Below are 23,127 nucleotides of genomic sequence, written 5' to 3' on the forward strand. Positions count from 1 at the left end.
TTATACTCGATTATTTTGAATTCATAACTCGTTTGAAGGTCACTCGATATCCAGCTTCATGGTCACTCGATATGGCTGCAATCGTTACGTGTATACTTGATCATATCAACGTCATACTTGATGCTCGATTACTTTATACTCAATTATTTTGAATTCATAACCCGTTTGAAGGTGTTTGAAGTCCATTATTTCACCACTTCCCACGAGCTCAGACTATTCTCTCTGTTCATTCGATTGTATATCCTTCGATGACAACACCTCTACACTCGAAACTAAGATGTCCACGGGGTGGGGCCGGGGATACCATTCCCCACCCCATCCCCGCTCCCTATTTCATTCCTCATCTCGTGAAATTCTCCACGAGGATCGGGGTGGGGACTCCCCACGAAGAATTTGCGGGGATCGGGTTCCTCGCGGGGAATTTTTTCCTGTTACCTTTTTTTTTAAAAAAAATAATAATTAATTTAAATCTTTAATATGAGCAAATTTTAATTAAATAATTAATTTTATCACTAATTTTTTTGTTATGGTTAGTTTAGTGTGACAATTTGAATTTAAAGATAAATTACTCAAATTTTGACTTAAAAAAACTAATTAATTTTTTTAGTAGAAAGAAAGAAATATAAATTAAATTATTTACATATATAATCAAGATTTAAATGTTTAATTTAAACATATTCATTATCTTTTCCAATAAATAATCAAATTTGAAATTTAAATATAAAATTTTCATAATAATAATAATAACATAACATTAGATAACTATACTAACTAATATGTAGAAGCTAATTGGGGCAGGGACGGGGAACAAGGCGGGGACGGGATCAGGGGCGGAGATGGGGAATGCATTCCCTGTCCCCGTCCCCATTTGGCTCACGGGGAATTTTTTCCCTCCCACTCCCTTCCCCATTCTCCGCCTAATTGGAGAATCCCCATCCCCGTGGGAAAATTGGATATCTCTACTCGAAACTCCACTATCTCTGCATCAGGTAACATTCTTTTTCTTATTTTTAATTTGGCATCATTCACTCGGAACTTGACTATCATTAGGTAACATTCTTCTCGTCTTTTGTATTTTGGCATCATTCACTCAAAACTCGACTATCTCTGCATCATGTTCCTCAATATGCGCTTGTATGTTACTCGATACTCGACCGACACAGGTTTCATTTCTTGCATGTTTGGCTGGACTTCGAGTTTATTTCGTTTCAGTTTTCAAATTTTTGTTATTTCGGACCATCTAGAATTTAGGGTTTGAGTTGGATAATGCATGAAGGTGGAAAATCAAATCGAATGCTCGATAATCGACCATCTAATCACTTGTAATGTAGCGAGTAAGGGATACCATGTAGCATGTATCGGCTATCGATAAATCGAGTATCCTGTATCGTGCATCGAGGAGCGTGCATCCCGTATTGAGTATTGAATAGAATTCTTATTTTTCCTTTTTTTTTGTTATTTAATGCAGTATGGCTAGACAATTCAAGATTCCTCCTCATGATCGTTTCCCAGGCCAAGCGACCAGCCTATCCTCTCACATTGGGACGACTAACAAGATTGTGAAATTACTCCCTCTCAGCTTACCTTCTTCAGGAAGACTGTATTTGGGTAATTTGTGGACATGGATATTATCTTTAACAGTCCATTGGTCCATTACATTCTATTGATGGAGGTTAAAGACCATAGAAATAATTCAATGACATTCGATTTGAATGGTACAGTTGTAACATTCACCAAAGAAGACTTCCTATTGGTGACAAGACTGTGGTGGTCACCTAATCCAGTAGTTGTCAGGAGGGCTGAAGGAACTGAATCTCTAAGAAATAGATGGAGTTTGAGAATGATATGGATGCAGTGAAGATGACATTGGTCTACTACACTGAATTGGCTATGATGGGATGGGAGAAGACGAGGACCAATGTCGACAAGACCTTATTAATTGACGTGGAGGATTTAGATTACTTCAACTCCATGGATTGGGGAAATGTGTTGTAGGAGATGATGTTACTTGGACTACAAAAAAGATTAAGTGGCAAGTCTGAGAACTACAAAAAAAGGTCCAAGATCAATAAGAACTACATCGACAAGTACAACATACTGGGGTTTCCTTATGCTTTCCAGGTAATATCCATTCATTGGCCATAGGAGATCTACTAATTGTAGTGTCATGTCACTTACTACTTATGCTTGTCTTAAAATCGTTTATGAATTATGGTAGGTGTGGGCATATGAGATCATTTCAACAGTTGTTGAAAAAGTTTCAACCCAACTCAATGGACATGTCGTATTTTGATTCTTGAGGTCAGAGTGTAGTACTCACTCCCAACCAAAACAATAGTGTGAGACGTGTTTGAGTCCATCAAGGTTAGTGTATTACATCAAAATTTACTTGGTTTTAAGATGAATGACACATATAACTAACAAATTGTTTGTTGTTTTGTATAGATAAGGATCACACCCGCACATTGTTTTGGGATTGGTGTCCTAATTTTCCAAAGTCTTATTGTTTGTAATGTTACACATTATTTGATGATGAATAAAATAACTGTTATTTCATTCTAGCATTTACTCATATCCAATAAACAAAGCTCCATGGTTATCTTATATGAACTTAAGCATGTATATGTGATATTCAAGTGGATCATGCCTTAAGTGATAACCTAAATAGGTTTGTAGTATAAGGATTAAGGTGGGATACCTGATCCTGATGACATTACGAATACAGCCCACTTTGTAGAGGTTTGCAAGTGTTGTGAACTACTACCGATGGTAGATCCTGACCATTCATGTGGAGACGTGTGAGCGTGAGTGTCCAATACAAAGAGTTTGTATAAGACCGGACCACGAGATGACTAGACTCTGTATAATGCCGTTGATAATAAAGATTTACATCTCACCTAAACGACCATAGGTGACACGACCTCAATCCCAAGTGTTTTAGGAACTCCTACCTTTAAGGGTGGTCCTTTGATTAGTATGGGTGAGGGTGGCTAGATTTCCAACTCAACATTCCTACCTTTTTGGGGACTTGTCTGATCTGGGAGCTGGGAACTCAATCCACAAGATGGAATTTACTCATTTCCCGAAGTAGGGATAAGTAAAGAGATTGCTCCCTGAAGAACTGATTCCGGGGCTTGAACATAGTTGCCAAAATGGTTTGATCAATAATGATGATAATGATGCCACATACCACACACATATACAACTAAAATTAAAATTACATATTTTTTTATGAGATTTTTGTAAGGATTGATTTATAAATTTTTGTATGGATTACCTTTTTTTTTTTGCCAATGCAATTTGATTAGCTTTTTAAATTTTTGTTGGCGTCACACATTTTTTTTCTCACTTTTGTTCTAGTTTTTGCTCACTTTCTTACTCTTATTCTCTCCATTTGGTTTATTTGGTATCTAAAAAACTCTGTTTGTTGTCAAAGAAATAAGAAACAACTTTGTCATTTATTGTCTCTGTTTTTGTGATTAGAAGCAAAATATGGAGAAAGTAGTGTTGTCGTTGGTAGAGATGAAATACAAATTAAAGAAGGGAAGGGAAGTAGAGAAAAAAGAGGGGGTAGGAAGATGTGTTTTATCTTGCTCTCTCCCTGCCTCTCGCTTTCTCCCTGTACTATCTTCATTTTCTCTCTCTCTCAAATATTTGAAAAACTTTTAACAAATTGACAAAATGGTTTGATCAATGATGATGATAATGATGCCACATACCACACACATATACAACTAAAATTAAAATTACATGATGCCACATACCACACACATATACAACTAAAATTAAAATTACATACTGTCTTATGACATTTTTGTAAAGATGATCAAAAGTTGATTTATAAAATTTTTATATGGATGACCATTTTTTTTTGCCAATGCAATTTGATTAGCTTTTTAAATTTTTGTTGGTGTCACATATTGTTTTAATTTTTTTTTCTCACTTTTGTTCTAGTTTTTGCTCACTTTCTTACTCTTATTCTCTCCATTTGGTTTATTTGGTATCTAAAAAAACTATGTTTGTTGTCAAAGAAAGAAGAAGCAACTTTGTCATTTATTATCTTCGCTGTTGTGATTAGAAGCAAAATATGGAAAAAGTAGTGTTGTCGTTGGTAGAGATGAAATACAAATTAAAGAAGGGAAGGCAAGTAGAGAAAAAAGAGGGGGTGGGAAGATGTGTTTTATCTCACTCTCTCCCTGAATCTCGCTCTCTCCCTACCTCTCGCTCTCTCCCCGCCTCTCGGTATCTCGCTCTCTCCCTGCCTCTTGCTCTCTCCTATACTATTTTTTAGAGTTTAGACTTTCATCTGCCCCTTATTTTAGCCACATTCATTTTTTCTCTCTCTCAAATATTTAAAAAACTTTTAACAAATTGACAAAATGGTTTGATCAATGATGATGATAATGATGCCAAATACCACACACATGTACAACTAAAATTAAAATTACATATTGTTTTATGAGATTTTTGTAAGGATGATCAAAAGTTGATTTATAAAATTTTCGTATGGATGACCCTTTTTTTTTTGCCAATGCAATTTGATTAGCTTTTTAAATTTTTGTTGGCGTCACATATTGTTTTAATTGTTTTTTTTTCTCACATATTTTTTTACTCACTTTCTTACTCTTATTCTCTCCATTTGGTTTATTTGGTATCTAAAAAACTCTGTTTGTTGTCAAAGAAAGAAGAAACAACTTTGTCATTTATTGTCTCCGTTGTTGTGATTAGATGCAAAATATGGAGAAAGTAGTGTTGTCGTTGCTAGAGATAAAATACAAATTAAAGAAGGGAAGGGAAGAAGAGGAAAAAGAGGGTGTGGGAAGATGTGTTTTATTGGGATGATCCTCTCTATTTTCCTTTTAAACGTAAATTATTAATGCAAAGAGCAATATTTAACTGCAGTCTAAGTTACACCCAGTTTCATATATTCATTCCTCAAACCATTGGAGTTTGAACGTGTTGTGGATGTTTATCGATATAACATTTCAATGTTTTTGTTTTATTGTAAAATGCTATTCGGACATGAGCTGGGACAATTGTTGAAAATGCTGTATTCGAGAAGTGTTCTAGATGTTGTTTTGATTTTACTTATTTTATGTATTTTTTATATGAATGTTTATCGACTTTGTTTGGATATTGTAATTCTAGTATCGACTTCGTTTGGATATTGTGATTTTTTACTTGTTATAAAATGGACTTCATTTTCGTTTATGTGAATCTTTATTTGGTATAATATATTTTACAGGTTTTCAGATCAAATTTTAAAAAATTACAAACGATATATTAAATTTTGATACTCCACACGCATATAGGATCCCCCGATGCACTTTAAAACGACGTTAGGAGTTAGGGGGAACTCCCGACGCATTGTAGTACATCGGGAGTTCTTGGAACTGTCGACGCCATATATTAAGCATCGGTAGTTCCAAGAACTCCCAGCGAACTACAATGCATCGGGAGTTCCCCCATAACTCTCGACGCCGTTTAAAAGTGCGTCGGGAGATCCTCTCCCGACGGGTTTCTCCCGATCAAACTCCCGACGAATTTTCCACACTTTTTCGACGAAATATGACGTCGGGATAAGTCAGGTTTCCTGTAGTGTATCGAATTAAACAAAAAAAAAAAAATTAAGAGTTAAAATATTTAAATTTGATTTAAATATTATGAATAAGGATTCATTTTAGGAATATGTGTTTTATTAATTTAATATTAGATATTAAATTAAATTAATTAATTAATTTAATTAATTATTTAAATAAAAGTAATTAATATTAATTTTATTAAAATAAAACTTGATTTTAAATTAAAATTTGATTTTAGTTAAAATCATTTTAAATAATTAAAAATGGAGAAAATGGGAAAATCCCACATTTCCCATTTTCTATTTTTTTAATATTATTTTTAAAACACCTATAATTCCATTAATTAAATTTGATTTGGTGTCAAATTTAGGTTAATCCTTTTTGCATGATGTTTTTGTATAAATAGTTAATTTTAATCATTTAAAAAATTTCATACAAAAACAAAATTTAGAGAGAAAATTCTAGTTTTTGAATTTTGGTGTTTCAAGCTTTTCAAATCCAAATTCCATCAAAATTCCTCTCAATTGGGTTCCCACCACTCGATCTAAGACTAAAAGAATAAGAGAGAAGTCTTTGTAGTAGTCTACAATAATTTTGTAGTGAATTGAAATGATTAAGGGATTCTTCAAATGTTGAACTTCTCTACCCCTAATTTGTGAATAATATGAAGTAGTATGCTTAATCCATGAAATTAGTATAGTTAGAGTGTTTTCTATCCAATTTACTTTCGTTATCATGTTCGTAATTCTATAAGGTTCAACTTTATACTTGCCACTTATGCTCTTGTAGTATAATTAATGATTCGATGAATTATAAATATAATTTATTTAGTAAGGGTTTATAACCAATGACAAATTCAAACTAACACATGTTTAGTTAGTTGCTTTAAAGCTACTATAATCTTCGTTTGATGATTAATCAGGTACATTGATTTGTCACATTGTGGAAAATTCTTCAATTGACTGGGACCTTGTCTTCCTTGTTCCTTATCTGTCATTGTATGTATTTGTTTTAGTGGGCGAATGTTACAAGATGGTAGATGCGGACAAAACCATTTGTCATAAGTAAATTTCTTCGACGCCTTGTGTTTTAAACGATCACGGGAAATAATTAAAGAATTGTACTTAGGTTCTAAGGTTTTCCTGTCAAATTTGATGGAGGAGAGACCTTACTGCATTTCTCTGATCTATGGTTGTCTTTCTACCACTAATTTCTTTTCTTGGGTCTAGTAAGGAAACATGGGATTCTATTCTAAAACTATTCGATTATAAAGATTATGGGATCTTTCGATCTTTGGAAGGTGGAATTTTCAACATCCCTCAAGATGATGCCTCTCTAAGTTCATCTTCTTTGAATCAATTTTTCCCTGTTTTGACTGGATACTCATTTGGGTTTCATAGCTTTGATGTCACAGATAAATCCCCAATCTTTTTTTTTCTGATGTGTTGGAGTGAAGAAACTAGCAGCTACTTATTTCTCCAATATTCATGAGGATCTGCAGTGGATGGCTCAAATGCAGGGTAGAGTGATGTGGTCAAAACGCAATTAGAGTTCTATTTAAGTTTGGCAAATTCGGAAGGAGAGGGATTCTAACTTTTTCGTGTGAGTACAATTCTTTTTAAGATTTTTTTTTAATGCATAATTGCTTATAAACGTCTGTTTCATTCGTTTACTGACAGATGAACTGAAGAGTTAAGGGAAGAACATGGACAATAATTAGGTACTTTCCTTTTGAACAGCCACCAGGACGTAAAACATGCCTGATGACTGTTAGCGATGCTATGAAGGTAGCTATTTCTTCAATGTCCTATTGAAATATAACTTCAAAGTAAGAGTTAAAAACTCAAGTCTTTTCTTCTGTTTTCTGCTCGTCCTATTCATATGTTGAGCATTATTGGATAAACATGAAGTTTCATTTAAAATCAATTGACAATAAAAGGAAGGAACTCGTATTTCTTGTAAAGATTGTGAGGTCGCTCAATCATTTTATTAATTTGGGGTCCTCAACAGGTAATTTAATAAATTGGTTGTTATACTTTCCAATATTACAGGTAGATATGTGGATACCTTTCTTGGCCTTTTGCCCAAGATCAAGTATAGTATATATTCTTAACAATTAGAGATTTGTTATTTGGATCGATATCGTCCAAAAATTGATTACCAAAAAGCAGTGATAAAGTTTGATGAAAACGGATTACCAATTTTTGTTCCTCATTGTCAAAACATCAAGAATTGATAAAGGTTGGTAAAAATCATTCGCTATGAAAAAAGTGCTATTATTTGATCTACACATAAATGTGAATGTTGTTTTGAAAAAATGGAAAAACAGAATACCAAGAAGCCAATTTGTTTGGCAACTCATTTAGTTTGTGCATTTGAATGCATGGTAGCAAGGAAGTGCTTGAGACACCTATTGTAGACGCAAGGTCGTTCCAAGTGAACCAAGTGACCCGCCTTCGGTATGCCTCTAAATGTTGCATTGTCTCCCAGTTCTCTACAGAACAGATCATCAAATCAAAGATTTTGATTAAATTGAATATAGGTATTTGATAGTTTAGAATTCAAACAAACTTGGGATTCAATGTCAAATGAAAATCATACGTACTCTTGTAGTTTCTGAGCAAGCTCCACCTTGAAAATCTGATCATTTTCGCCCCATAAAAGATGTATCTTCTGCAGAGAGATTGATGAAGAATTATTAGCAGTTTTTAACTCTAACAAAATGGAAGTAAGACTCAGATGTGAAATATTTGCCTGAGTAAACTTAGGAACTACGGTATCTTTGTTACTGATAATTAAGCCTTGAAGGAGCTCTGCTCTATCTTTCCTGTTATTGAACATCACCTGCAATTGTTCGTCATTGGAAAAATAAAATAAAAATAATGAAATGAAAATAAAGAAAGGGACATCACCTTCAATTCAATTTCAAATGAAATTCATGGGTTGGCTAATGATTTCATTAAAATTGATTTGAATTGTAAGTTTCTGAAATTGTGTTATAGAGTCAAACGTTTGTCTCTGACCATTATTTCCTTTAAATTATACATTATTTTTTTTTTTATTTTTAAAAAAAGGTATATATATGTTAAACATTTTTTATGTTAAGAAACCACAATTTATAATATTAATGTTTTGAGTTCTCTTTTCATTCATGATAATGGTTCAGGTATACTTTTATGTTTAGTTTTTAGTAGAAAACAAATATATTACTATTAGTTACACTATTAATAGTTTTGAAGACAGGCTTATTGTTTGAAGAAAAGATAGAGACCTTAAAAAGCTTACTTCATAACTATTTATAATAATCTTATGTTATAAGAAGTTATCGATTATGATGAATACATAAAATGCAAAAATTATATCAAGATTTGCTTGGATATAATTTAAAAAATTAAAATTCTTGGAAATATATAAAGAAATTACAAATTATAAATTAAAAAGTAAATGGTTACATTTTAATCTTAAACCTCATTGGTGCCAACTGCCAATTTTGAACTTTCAGTTTCTGATCTTACCTCTTACAAGAAAAATTTTCTCAACTGGCTGAATTATATGTTTGTGTTAGCCTTAACGTTTAATTGAATATATGGTATGTAAATACACTATATAAATATATATAGATTAGGTGCAGTCTAGGCTTTATTATTATTTACTTAAACCATAAAAATATTGTCTGATATATATTATGGATATGAAAACTTGAAAAATAAATAAATTAAAAAAGACGGAATATTTGTACTAACCTCAAGAAAGTCCTTATGGAGTCGATCAGGAAACCAGAGTTTTTTATGAGCGGCGACGGAGAGAAGAGCTTTTAGACCCTTTACCGACGTTGGAAGTAACAGCTCCGACGAGGACTCAAACCCTAATCTTTGCAATGTCTCGCCGCTGATTGAATCCGTCATTGCCAAAATCGAACCGGAAACCACCATCGCATCCACTAATTCTGGCCTGAGCTCCGCCAATTTGAATGCCACCATCCCACCATAACTGAACCCCACCACCGTGCATTTCTCAATCCCGAGCTTCCTCAGCCCTGTTGCCAAACACTCCGCCTGAAACGCCGGTGACCGCTCTGCTTTGTCGGTGACGGAGCCGCCAAAGAAAATGAGGTCTGGCACGTAGACAGAGTATTGTTTGGAAAGAGCACCCACCTAAATAAGCATTGAAAATGAGATATTAAGCCATGTTTATTCTAGGTGAAATGTAATAAATCAATGGTAAATTAAAAAATGAGTCTCATTTAACTATCTTGTTTAATTGTGTTTTGTACTTGTACAGATATCTAACGCCCACTTCCAAATTATCTATAATAAAAAAAACAACTACAATCTGATTGATGAACAGAAAGTGATCAATTAATTGCATTTTGAAATTACATTATCGTTATTGTTATTATTATCTTAAAAGTATGTGAATATATCACATTAATTGTCACCGTTACCATTACCATGGTTATTTGATCTTAAACGATAACGATAATAGTAAATGTGACAGATTCATAATTCTAACTAAATGCAATCAAAAGGAAACCAATTATGTTGCGATTTTGGTCTATTATGATTGATCTATTAATAAAATTTCATTACGATTGCACCAGTTTTTATTATAGATTGGTAACGTGACCTTAATGAAAAATAGAGCTAAGTTGATTCGAGAAATTATAAAATAAAAAAAAAAAAGAATAATATACTTGTAATTCATTAACCATAGTCATGTGTTGGAACTTATGTAATTAATACCTGGAACTGCCAAGTGACGATACCTTCAGCTGCAAATCCATGAATCAAGACAACAACAGGCTTTTTAGGTTTTTTGGGTGGTTTCGGGGGCTGGTCTTTTTTGGTCGTAGGGAGAGCCTCGAGAGGGACCCAGAAGTTCATGACGGTGCCAGGCTCAATGTCGACGGAGAAAGGTACGACGCCAGCCATCTTCATTAAAGCATGTAAGAGTGGGCGTTGAGCTGCAACCAAGTTTACCATGGTGATGATCTTCGAAGTTGAATTTGGAATAAGTTTGGAGGAATGAAGGAAAAAGGCCTTTAAATTCGACTTAGAGAGCTGCTTCATTAATTGGTTAGTTGGTTGGTTTAAGTTGGTGGCCGGTTCCAACGCCTTCAGGAAATTAGGTATTCAAAAATTACATTATCATACAATGCTTCTTCTACAATATGGGCTTTCCACGAAACCACAATCGGCCCATTTGTGTTTCAGTTTTGGAATATTAGACTATATTCCTAAAATTAGACACCGATTTTTCAATAATAGCCGACCACGATTTTTTTTTTTTTTAAATTCCTTTTAAGTTTCATTTTTCAAAATTAAGACATTTTTCCAAAACTCGCTATACTAGTTTTTCTCCGTCCATCCCAACCGACATCGACATTGAATTTTTGGTACAAAATTAACTTTTCCATTTTATATCAAATACTAAAAATCTACTAATTTTTCAAATATTATTTAATCTTTCCAAATCTTCTATCATTTCAAATTTTCTCTTTTATCTTTATCAAATTTTACGTAAATTTTTCAAATCTTTTACTCGATTTCTATTTTTCACATTTATCTAAATTTTCAAATTTTCAAATGAATTTACCAATTATCAATTTAGGTGATTGCACTGTCATTTTGAAATTGTGGGAAATATCAAATTTTGCAAAAATTAAGTAAGATTTAGGAAATATATAGAATTTTGATATTAATCTAAACGAGATTTTCCGAAAAAAGCCCAAATATATAGAATCTCAATTAATCTCAATTTTGGTTCTGTCCGAAGAAACTCCTGTCTCCTTTCTTGTCCGATTGTTCTCCCTCGATTTCTCTCCTTTCTTGTCCGATCGAATGCTAGATCAAAAGCTATACTCAGGTTTCGTTCTTCCTTCTCTTTACTTCTCCGACTTTAGATCTAGTTTCGTTCTTTCTTCTCTTTACTTCTACAGCTTCAGATCTAGTTTTGGTGCTGTCTTCAGATCTGGTTTTGCATTTCTTGCATGTTTTTCTTCATATCTAATTTCGCATTTCACAAATCTATAGATCGTGTCTCTTTCCCTTACCGCTCTAAACAATCTCTCTCTCGTTGCTCCAAAACTTTGATTCCCTTTTCTGCTTTATTCGATCTTCTCACTCTGTCAAAACAGGCCTTAGAGCTTGGTAGGGGGAGGTCGAGATTTGGAGCTTAGTAGGGGGAGGTCGAAGATAATCTTCTTTTTCCCTTTTCTTGTCAATGATGAGTGTTATTATTTTTTTTAAATAATTTTAGCTCAAAATTTTGTAAATCAGTGGATAAATTATTTCATGTTCATTATTTTGCTTTGAATTATGTTTCTTCCAAATTATGCTCTAAATTTCATTTCATATTCTGCTATTTAGTTTCATGCTCTAAATGTCTCTATTTTCAAATTATTTTTTGTATTACTATCTCTATTTGTTATCATTTGTCTACTATCTATGTTATTGTTGTCTCTATCAAATATATGTTATGTTCTTCATTATACCGATGAAGAAGAATGGATTTTGATTAGGTTATATGTTAGAATGAAGAAGAATGAATTTTGATTTTGATTAGAATGAAGAAGAATGGATTTTGATTAGAGTGAAGAAGAATAAATTTGAATTTTGAAAAAGAAGAATGGATTTCGATTAGGTTATATGATTAGGTTATGTCAAATATATGTTATGTTTTTCATTGCTATTTTGTTTCTGTCAAATATATGTTGTGTTCTTCATTATACTGATGAAGAAGAATGGATTTTTTATTAGGTTATTTTCACTGTATTTGTGTTGTCAATAGTATTATTCATTATTGCTATAGTTTGTTCATTTCAGTCTCTTTTTGTCTATTGCTTGTCCATTTTGTAACTTTTGACCTCCATTTAACCATTTTTTTTATTGTATATTGATTGACAACGGTTGTTAAGTATTGTTTACTATATTCATATTAGCATATCCCCTATTTTTAGATGATTTATTATATATTGATGGACATTGGTTGTTAGGTACTGTTTATGGAATTCATCATTGTCATATCCTTTTTTTGGATGGTATATTGTATACTTACTGACCGTGATTGTTAGTAACTATTTATTATATTCACACAACTGTATATATATGTCTCACTTCACTTCAACTTAGGTCAACTCATTCCATCTACTTGCTTAATACAAATTGGTATGTTATTTCTCTTGTCTCCAACATTTTCTTATTCTGTGTTTCCATGAACTTCTTTGCATCTTTTTAGTTTCTATTGTCTCTATTGTTCGTCTCTAATTTACCATTTTTTGTCTATGGTTTAAAATCAAATGTTGGTCGTTCTATCTGCATTGTTGATTTTTCATTTATCATATTCAAGATATTATCTAAAATTCAAGTTTCAATGAATGAATTTCATTACTCTGAGGCTGGACGCTATTCCATTTTTTTTTTTTTTGCACTTTATAATTATACCCTCACTTGCCTTCAAGTATAAGGATAAAAACATTCCATCTATTTCATAAATGCAAATGGTATGTCTCCTTCCTCTTTATCCAATATTTTTTTTTATTATTGTTGTTGACTAGTGTACTAATGTTCTTTATTGTAACTTGTTTTAGGGTTGGTCTTATACTAATCAGACGGATGAAACACTGTTTACCAACTTTATCTTGCTAAAGTGTTTACCAGCACTTAACACTGTTTGTTTCGTATTTATAACTGTAAAAATATTTTTTGCTATATTTGGATGATTGACGGTAATAATATCACAACCTAATATTTGTTGCTATATTTGGATGATTGAATGTATGTTGCTATGTTTGAACGATTGAATATTTGTTGCTATATGTTGGAAAACAGTGTTAAGTGATGTTAACATGATTGGATATATTTAGATGATTGAATATATGTTAAAAAGTGTTTCTTTAGAAAAGGTAAAAACCATAATTATGAAATTAAGAGGAAACAAGCATAAGTTTCAAAGATAGAAATTTAAAAAACAAAACTGTTATCAAACAAGGTCTAAAAATTTTCAACTTTAAATATAATAGGTTCTTGACCTATTCGACATTTTTTTAAAAAATTTACGTATTTATTAAACATAAAGTTGAAATTTTACTATTCCATTAAGCATAAAATTCAATTTATATATAATAGATCAAATTTCATTTTTTTTTGACAAAATTAAATATATATATATATATATATAGATAAAAATTATTAGATACAAATTTAAAAGTTTAGGTACCTAATAGATGCAATTTAGAGCTTAGGAACTTATTAGACACAAAGTTAAAATTTCGTAATCTATTAAACATTTTTTAAAAGTTTAGGAACGACTAAGTTGGCAAGTTATAACATGCATATTTGAATCTACATGATGAGCAAAATTTGGCTGGCAGCTATATATGTTTATCTTATTATGCTTCAGATACTAATGTTTCTATAGATGATTTATTGGTAATTATTTATAAAATATTATTAATCTTTACAAATCAGTCCATATTTATACCTTTTTTATGAGGGAAATTTGTACGGATAACCTAAAAATTGGGCCGAAAATGTCAAATGACCCATTTCTTGAAAAAAATGTCGAATGACCCTTTGCTGACATCAAATTTGGGTGAAATCACCAAAATATACTCGTGCACACGTGGAAAAGCATTTGCTCTCACTTACTTATTGATGATCCATTTGCAAATATCCATAGAACAATGGGTCATCTTCTTCCCTTTCTTGCCCGTCTCGCTCTAGTCGCTCTTGCTTATCCATCTCATCCATGTGCCTCACTTTCTCTATATCTCTTACTCTCTCTCCATAGCTCTCGCTCTCTCCATATCTCTCACTCTCTCTCCCTCCATATGTCTCGCTCTCTCCCCTTCTCTCTTCATATTTCTTGCTCTCTCTCCCTCCCTCTCACTCTCTCTCCCTCTCTCTTGCTCTTTCTCTCTCCATATCTCTCGTTCTCTCTCTCTCCTACTCTCTTCATATCTCTCTATATCTCAAGCTCTCTCTCCCTCCATATCTATTGTTATCTCTCTCTCTCCCTTTATAACTCTATCTCTATCTCCCTTTCTTTCCATATGTCTCACTCTCTCTCCCTTTCTCTCTCTCTCGCTCTCTCTCACTCTCACGTGTTTTATTTAGTTTTATCAACTTTAATTTTGTTGAAGTTGGTCAGGAAAGAAGTCACGAGCATCAATGGCGGAGAAGAAGAATAGTTGACGCCTTGCATGTTGGATTTTCAATGCCACCAAGAAGGAAAAAAAAGCAGGATTTTCTTTGACATTGTCTCGCTAGTCTTGCTCTCTCTAGTATCGCTTTCGTGAGTCTCGCTCTCTCTAGTGTCGCTCTCACTGGTGTCGCTCTCTCTCTGGTGTCGCTCTCATCGATTTCACTCTCACTTATCTCGCTCACATTCTCTCTTTCTACTCGTCTTCAACCTCAAAACACATCGAAAACCAAAAATACAAAAAAAAAAAAAAAAAAAAACCACAGGTTCATATTATTTCTAAATCCCAAGATGACCCACCCTATCCCCATTATCAATCAGTTTAAGACACAATTGGCACAGACTGAAATCACTTTCCGATCAAATTCGATTTGTCAGCGGCGATGGAAGATTTTGCAAGCCCAACTGATAGATTTTGCAAGCTGTTACCTTTGAAGAGTTTTAGTTTGGTTTTGGTTTTTAGTAAAAGGTAAGAAGATAAAGAGGTGAGGGCATTTATGTAATATGGTATGACGATGATGTCAGCAGAGGGTCAATTAACATTATTGTAAAAAAATGGGTTATCCGTATAAATTTTTATTTTTAGGATTGGATATTAAAAAAAAGTTATATAAAAAGTATTGTTTTTTAAGTGTTGTTAACATAAAAAAAAAATAGCGTTAACATGACTAAGAATATATTTTTGGAATTTGTCTAAGAAATCGGTATTGTAATTATTTTATTATCTAAAATTTTTCTTTCCGAATCAGTTCCAATTTTTTGAGTACATAATGGACCCAACAGAACAGGTTACGATACTAACAACATTTACAACTTCACAACGTCAGTTACTTTTAACAATAGAGTTATTACTAAATGACCATAGGAGGAAAGAAAACCCATCACACGACATAGACATCGTATTAGACAATTAGCATACTTTTGACTCATTCATGAGTCCGATTTATGTTGTCGTCAAAGTACAAGAATTATAGAAGATGTTTTGCCATTTTATGTCATTTACTTAAGACAATTGGCGGATTAGTTGAAACTGAAGTTATAGATGTGGAGGAAATGGTTTCCATGTTCTTACATATTTTAGCCCACGACGTAAAGAACCGGATAGTTCAAAGAGAATTGTATGGTTTGGTGAGACTGTTTCTAGGCATTTCAACACCTTTTATTAGTGATGTTACAATTACACGACGTGTTGTTAAAAAAACCTTTGCCAATCACAAACTCGTGTACAGATCAGGGATGGAAATGGTTTGATGTGCAGTTCAACTACACTAACATTAGTTCGACGTGACTCATTTCTTAGGTGAATGTATGTGCATAAATATTTCTTATTTTGTTGGAATGTAGAATTGTCTGGGTGCATTAGATGGCACGTATATCAAGGTAAATGTCAGTGCAACTGACCGCCCAAGGTATAGGATGAGGAAGGGTGAAATTGCGACAAATGTACTCGGTGTGTGTGATACAGATGGCGACTTTGTTTTCGTCTTATCAAGGTAGGAAGGATCTGCAGTTGATTTTCGAGTTCTCAGAGATGTAATATCACGACCTAATGAACTGAAGATTTCGAAGGGTAACTAGCTATACATACCATCTCTCCCTACTCATTGTATTTCTAATATAAGGTTTGAAATGATTGGACGTTCAATAGGGTATTATTATCTATGTGATGCTAGGTACCCAAATGTGGAAGAATTTTTGGCTCCATATAGAGGCGAAAGATATCATCTTTCAGAGTGGCGTGGAGGAGGTAATGCACCAACAACTCCACAAGAATTTTTTTAACATAAAGCATTCTTCTGCACGGAATGTCATTGAGAGAACATTCAGGTTGTTGAAGGGTAGATGGCAATGTTGCGAGGAAAATCATACTACCCAGTGCAGATCCAATGTCGAACCATCATGGCGCATCGCCTTCTATACAATCTTATCAATAGGGAGATGACTAACAATGAATTGACCAAGGATTTGGATGAGGTGGATTCAAGCTTTGCTACAACTGAGGGGGGTGAGATAAATTAATTGAGAGTTCAAATGAATGGACCCAATGGAGGGATGAACTAGCGTAACAAATGTTTACTGAATGGGATTTGCATAGCGTGTAGTGCCTTTATACTTTTTGTTTATTGTTGTGAAATGATTTCATTCGGAACTCTCTCATTATGTTTACTATATTTTGTGTTTAACTTTACCCATGAACTCTCTCATTAGCTTTGCTACAACTACTTGTCATTTATTGTTTAATTGTATTAAAATATGTACGTATATACACTAGAATGTCAAGTTCTTCAAGAGCCCCGAAGTACACTTGGACTAAAGAGGAAAAAGCAAAGCTGGTCGAGTGCTTAGTGGCGTTGGTCGCATCTGGTGGATGGAGATCAAATAATGGAACGTTTTGACTTGGCTACTTGGCACAACTACAACGTTTGATGGCTGAGAAGTTGCCCGACTATAATATCCAAGAATCATCGATTATAGATTGTCGAGTCAAATCCCTAAAAAAAAACTTACCAAGCGATGCAGAAATGAGAGGACCAGCTTGTAATGGATTCGGCTGAAATGAGGAATTCCAATGAATCATTGCAGAACGAGGGTTATTTGATGGATAAGTGAAGGTGCAATTTTGTCTAAATTGATTTACGAATATTGGTTACAAAATAATAACATCCACTTTACCGTTCATACAGAGCCATCTTGAAGCAAAGGGGCTTCTACACAAGTTGTTCTCATACTATGATGATCTAGCCTACGTCTTTGGAAAGGATCGGGCTACGGGAGGACGGTCAAAGACCTTTGCAAACGTTAGGTCTAATGTGCCAAACCATATGAATGATGATGTTCCTATTCATGAATCACAGGATCCAAACATCCCCACGATGTCTAGTCAAAGAATGGACATGTCACAGGATGACATGCATGGAACACGTACCGGTCGAAGCACTGAAGGAGGAAATGCTTCGAGAGGAAGTAAAAGGAAGCGAAGTGGGAATCAATATGAAGCGACATAGATTGTTAGAAATGCGAAAGAGTTCACAAATGACCAATTGAAGGTGATTGAAAAATGGCCGAAAGAGAAACATGCAACTGAAGTCGAACTACGTGTAGAAGTCGTAAACCAACTCCAAGATATTCTTGAATTGCATAACAGACAGAGGGTAAAGCTTATGCAAATCATATTCCACAGTGTGCAAGATACAGAGAGCTTCTTAACCGTTCCCACAGCTCTAAAGTTGGACTATTGCAACCTCCTTGAAAAGAATGTTTGATCAATCCGTGTTTTGGATTGCTTTTCAATAATGAACAATGATTAGTTTGTTTCAATTATGCATTTAAGTTTGTAGTACATTTGGTACCTAAAAAAAGATCATATTTTAATCATGCAATCTTGAGTTAGTTATTTTATCTTACATTTTCTTGTACCTCAAAAAAATAGAGCTTTATATATGAAACACATGAATTGCATCTGAAAGTAATGTATTTTTTTCTTTTTTGGCCATGTTAACCAAGGTATCTCTCAAAATGATAAAAAAAAATGGTGGTTAGCTTTTAATATAAATTACAATCAAATTAATTTAGTATAAATTGGTGGAACATATAGTCTTGATTATATTTTCAAAATATGATATTTCATATACATAATTATTAGTATTAAGAAATATGATAGTAGAAAAAGGTCTAAAATAATCTACATTCAAATTATAGACTGTTATAATTCATACTATAATAACCTGCACTCCAAACGCAGACTATTATAAGACATAATACAATAGTCTGCACCCCAAACACAGACTATAATAGTATGCACCCCGAACACAAACTATAAAAACAAACAATTTATTATAACCCACATACTATAATAATCACAGACTATAATAACCTACTCTACATCCCAAACACCTTCTTAAAGTTTGGACAAAAAGATTAGATATGATTTATGATAATTATGTGAAACTTCGTCCTCATTCGAGTCGAGATTCTACAGAGAAATCCCAAAATAAATCTCTGTGGTCAATCTCTGTTAAAAAAAAGTGCTAATTTTTGTAAGTGAGACTTAAAATGGGTTATTTCTGATGATTTTCAAATAAAAGAATGGCAAACCGATGGATTTAGATGAATCCAAACTAAAATTTTTATTCTGATTACACCGTCTATCCATGTTCTGAGAGGTTGGATAACATTTTTAGAGATAGTGTATTTTCTCTTTCCTGTATGTTTTCCTATAAATTTAAATTGATTCAATTGAGATTTCAACCGTTTTAGGTAGAGCGCAATTTTTAATTTAAAAAAGACAAAATTGATTTTAAAAGTGTTTTTGGGATTATTGTTTCGTTTTTAATTTAGTTTTTGCCTTCTTCTCCAAATACACATTTTTTTGGGTAGTTTTAAGTTTTTTTAGGTTAATTTTTTTTAAAAAAAAAAAAAATCGACTCTTTTGGTCTTGCTCCTTCCTAGGATATTGTAATTTTGACCGTTATCGTTTTTTTCTTTTAACTTGATTGTTATCTGTGTGATTTTATTTGATTTTTTTAGACACTATGGTTTTTTTATATTTACAAGATTTAAGGTGGTTAGTTTTAAATTGGTCATTTATTCTTTTAATATTATTTGTTTTTTATTATTTGATATTTTGTTTCTTTAACATTTTTATCGTTTTATTAAATCAATTTCTATAGATTTGTCTAAACGATTTTTTGTTATCTTATCACTCGAGGGTATTTTTGTCAATTACAACATTCAAAAGAATCACCGAAGAAGAAGATGATTGCCTATTTTTCAAAAACTAATTTTACATTTAGCTATTTGTCATAGTCAATCCTATAGCTTTAATCATTCTCACATGAGGGTCAATGATTTAATTTCTATTGTGCTATCCATTATTGAACAAAATTTGGTATTGTGGTTGTATGAGTACTACTTGTTGATACTAAAATATGAATAAGTAAAATGGTCTAAACTCGAAGTGGCAAGATAATAAATTTATATTTTTAGGAAAAAAGATCACCTACAAGTTAGTAAGAACTGCACATCGATGTTGTGTAGACTACACACTCTGATGCTTAAGTTAGGAAATCTGAAGTTTCGTTTTAATATGGAATTACTAGCAGAGAGACAACTTACCTTTTCTGTCTCCTTGCTTTAGGATATTACCCTTGATCTACGGATATTATCTTTTGGGAAATTGCATTGTATGACAAATACATTTTAAGAAACCAAAGTTTTAATTTCAACTTTTTTTTTTTTAATTACAAGTGTAACAATCATATAGCAATCACATAACAAAGACATAGAAATTTGTTAGCTGAAAATTTAACTTTCAAATCAAGAGGGAACCAACTTTTTTGGTTGGAGAATCTCCCATTGGAAAATTTGGTGTTGGAAGTCTCTTTTATGTACCAAATCTTGTGTTTTTGGTTTGGGTCTCAAGGATACACATGTTTTGGAGGGAGTGAGGAGATAGACCAATGTGGGTCCGGTCGGGCAGGTGTGGCATGTGTGTGATGATTAATTTTAATAAAAATATTATTTTATTTTTATTTATTTATTTATCTTATTTTTATTTTTTTAACCGAAAAAATGAGGAAACGGTCCGTTCCGTTTCATCTGCTCGTTTCGTTCCGTTCCGGCTAGACACTGAAGGCCTATAAAAGGCGTGGCCTTCAACAGTTTGAAAGTCAGAATTTATTCTTCATTTCCCACTTCATTTTTATTCTTCATCCTCCATCTTAGCTTTCCGAGCAGTGAGTTTGAAAGGGTATATGTTCCAGTCGGTGATGGTACATTTCCAATCGGGTTTCATTTGGCTGTTTTATCCCGGGGATGACGTGACATTTTTAAGACCTGCTTGCATACTTCGACAGAGCCGCAAAACGTCTTAAAGAAAGTGAGCTCTGCGACTCAGCTTATAACGAGAGAGAGCCACAACATCAATCATATAGAAATCAAATAGTAATCAAATAACAATCATAGAGAAATCATATAGCAATCAAATTTTTAGACAGAAATTTTTTGACATGTTTGTAAAAAAGCAAAACCTAGTGACACGTGTCCAATTTTCAGTTTTTTTTTTTTTTTTTTAAAAATTAAAGTTGCAATTGTCCCTTATCTTTTCTTAAATAGGGAACATTACTAAAATTCAATATTTAACTAACTCTACTCTATATATATATATAATACTTCATAAAGAATTCGACAGCATAACATAAATGCTACAATTTTTAAAACAATTGTTAAACAATTTAAAATTGATATGATTCAAGAAAACCACCATCCAAAACACTTTATTAATCAGATTAAAGAAAACTTGCCGAAAACTAACGACATAGATTAATGTCAAACTCAAACAAAATAAAACAACTAAAACCTATTACGGACTCCCAAATCGGGGCCAACTGAGAACAAACTCGAAGCTAAACAATGCTCAACTTCCAAAAATTTCTTATAACAAAGTAAACCCATAAAGAATAGAGACAGAATAATAAGATACACCAATGATCAACTTTCTCAAGCTCTCTCTTCAACATCACCAAGGTGGTCAGTACACAACACATACTAGTAAGTCGAGCTTACATCTAAAAAGCCATCAAACAACATACTAAAGATATCCTGCTAATCACAGAATTGTACATACACAGTTCTCATAAAAATTGAACAATAAACATAATTAACACACTAAATGATCCATAGACTAACACAACATGTCATGCAATGAAACCAACACATGAATTATGTAGCATGCTCTGCAAAATATCCTCACACGTGAATTATGCAAAGACCTGCAACCAATGCATGATTTACACGTCATGTTCCGCAACCCATACATGATTTACGCATCATGCTCCACCACTTATACATCATTTACGAGTCATGCTCATCAACTTATGCTTAGTAAGCACATACAAAATGCTTATCACAAAAACAAGTCAAAACAAATTGACATGCTATAGAAAACACAAACATCACATCAAGTATCCAGGTGTACCCAACTATATGATAGAACAACACACAAAATCTTAAAGAGCATCCAGGTGTGCTCAGTCATTGTAGAACAACCATTTCCAAATGAGTTCACATAAGTAGGTAGAAATCTACGCATCTAAACATTTTAAGAGCGCTTCTCAATAAATTAAGAGACTCTTAAAACCATAAAATTCAAGTTCCAAGTTTAGAAATTAGTTTGAAACCTTGATCAAAATCCCAAATAATGTTCATAATGAATAATCTTACCTAAAATAACTTTAAACCTTCATTTTAAACACTTCGAATCAAGTCTAAACTACAAAAAAGATACCCGAGACTTATTGACTAATTTACAACAGCTAACAGCTAAATTTAATTTGACAGGGTCTAGAATCTAAAAAAAAAAGAAAAAAAAAACGAGTTTCCAAGGATTAGAGACAAATCTAAAGGACCGCAAACCAATTTAAAAAGGAAATTTATAGCATTCTTACCCACTGCACCTTACTTAAATGACTCGAAACCTGGCAGTTGGTATTCGACTAAACATAATCCTACACAGTTTGAGCCGTTAAGAAGTGGGTAACTCAAATCAAAAGGCAATAAAGGATGGGTAAGTGTCGAACAACCGAAAATGAGAAAACGCTACTGTCAGGGTGCTTCGGTCGTGTGGGTTGCTACTTCACGATTGTCAGAGGTCGTGAACGTCATGGGTTGGTCTTCGACCATCACTTATTCACACTACAGGAACTAACATCTAACGTGGCTTTATTCTTCGGCTGCAAAGACGCTTTCCGCTCTCAACTAGCTCTTATGTGCAATAAGAATAAGCCGAAGTCACTTATGTTTTCGTTGGAAAAGAAGAAAAACAACGAGGAAGGGGCTACGGTGGGTCTCTTTTCACGACAAAGTGAGAGGAACAAAAGAGAGATGACAGTAGAGATTAAGGAATGGTTGTAATGCGGGATGTTACATCATGGCCAAACCCCTATACCTTCCAACCAGAAACTACCAGTGTTGAGGTTGATGTTGAGAAAAAACCCGAATACCAACAAACATGATGCTTAGGAATATTTACCACTTTATGCTTTCCACTTCTGTTTATGTTGCCTTTGAAGTTATTAATGTATGTAGTCTTTTGTACCCTTTTATTTAATGAAACTTTTTTTATTTTTCGCCTTCTTTATTGTTTCGTCAATCCTTCTATTCTTCTCGCTAGGGTTGGCCTTGACCTCCCATCTGTTAGGGACGACCTCGGCCTTTTACTTGGTTGAATTCTGCATTTGCGTTTGTTTTTCCTTTTTCAAAGCTGTAAAGTAGAATTACCTTGAAGCTTTTCTGTTCCCCTCCGATTGTAATTCCTTGTAATGGTTGACACAAGTCATTTGTAATT

The 23,127-nt window shown here is 33.2% G+C and overlaps 1 protein-coding gene and 2 pseudogenes across 1 annotated transcript; 2 read left to right on the forward strand and 1 right to left on the reverse strand.

The window, feature by feature from the left end:
• Positions 1–7,645: 7,645 nt before the first annotated feature.
• LOC120070417 (U2 spliceosomal RNA) lies at positions 7,646–7,764 on the forward strand (annotated as a pseudogene).
• A 20-nt stretch (positions 7,765–7,784) lies between these two features.
• On the reverse strand, positions 7,785–10,634 carry LOC120091061 (uncharacterized). Its single transcript, XM_039048871.2, has 5 exons — positions 10,325–10,634; positions 9,326–9,736; positions 8,337–8,426; positions 8,188–8,255; positions 7,785–8,076 (listed from the first exon to the last, which is right to left on the reverse strand). Exons 1-5 carry the CDS (start codon positions 10,562–10,564, stop codon positions 7,941–7,943), a joined length of 945 nt encoding a protein of 314 aa, XP_038904799.1. The 5' UTR covers positions 10,565–10,634; the 3' UTR covers positions 7,785–7,940.
• Positions 10,635–17,056: 6,422 nt separating this feature from the next.
• Positions 17,057–18,046, forward strand: LOC150038603 (uncharacterized; annotated as a pseudogene).
• Positions 18,047–23,127: the final 5,081 nt, after the last annotated feature.

Source organism: Benincasa hispida, chromosome 1, assembly GCF_027475165.1.
Source record: "Benincasa hispida cultivar pf3 chromosome 1, pf3_genome.v1.1, whole genome shotgun sequence".
Taxonomy (NCBI): domain Eukaryota; kingdom Viridiplantae; phylum Streptophyta; class Magnoliopsida; order Cucurbitales; family Cucurbitaceae; genus Benincasa; species Benincasa hispida.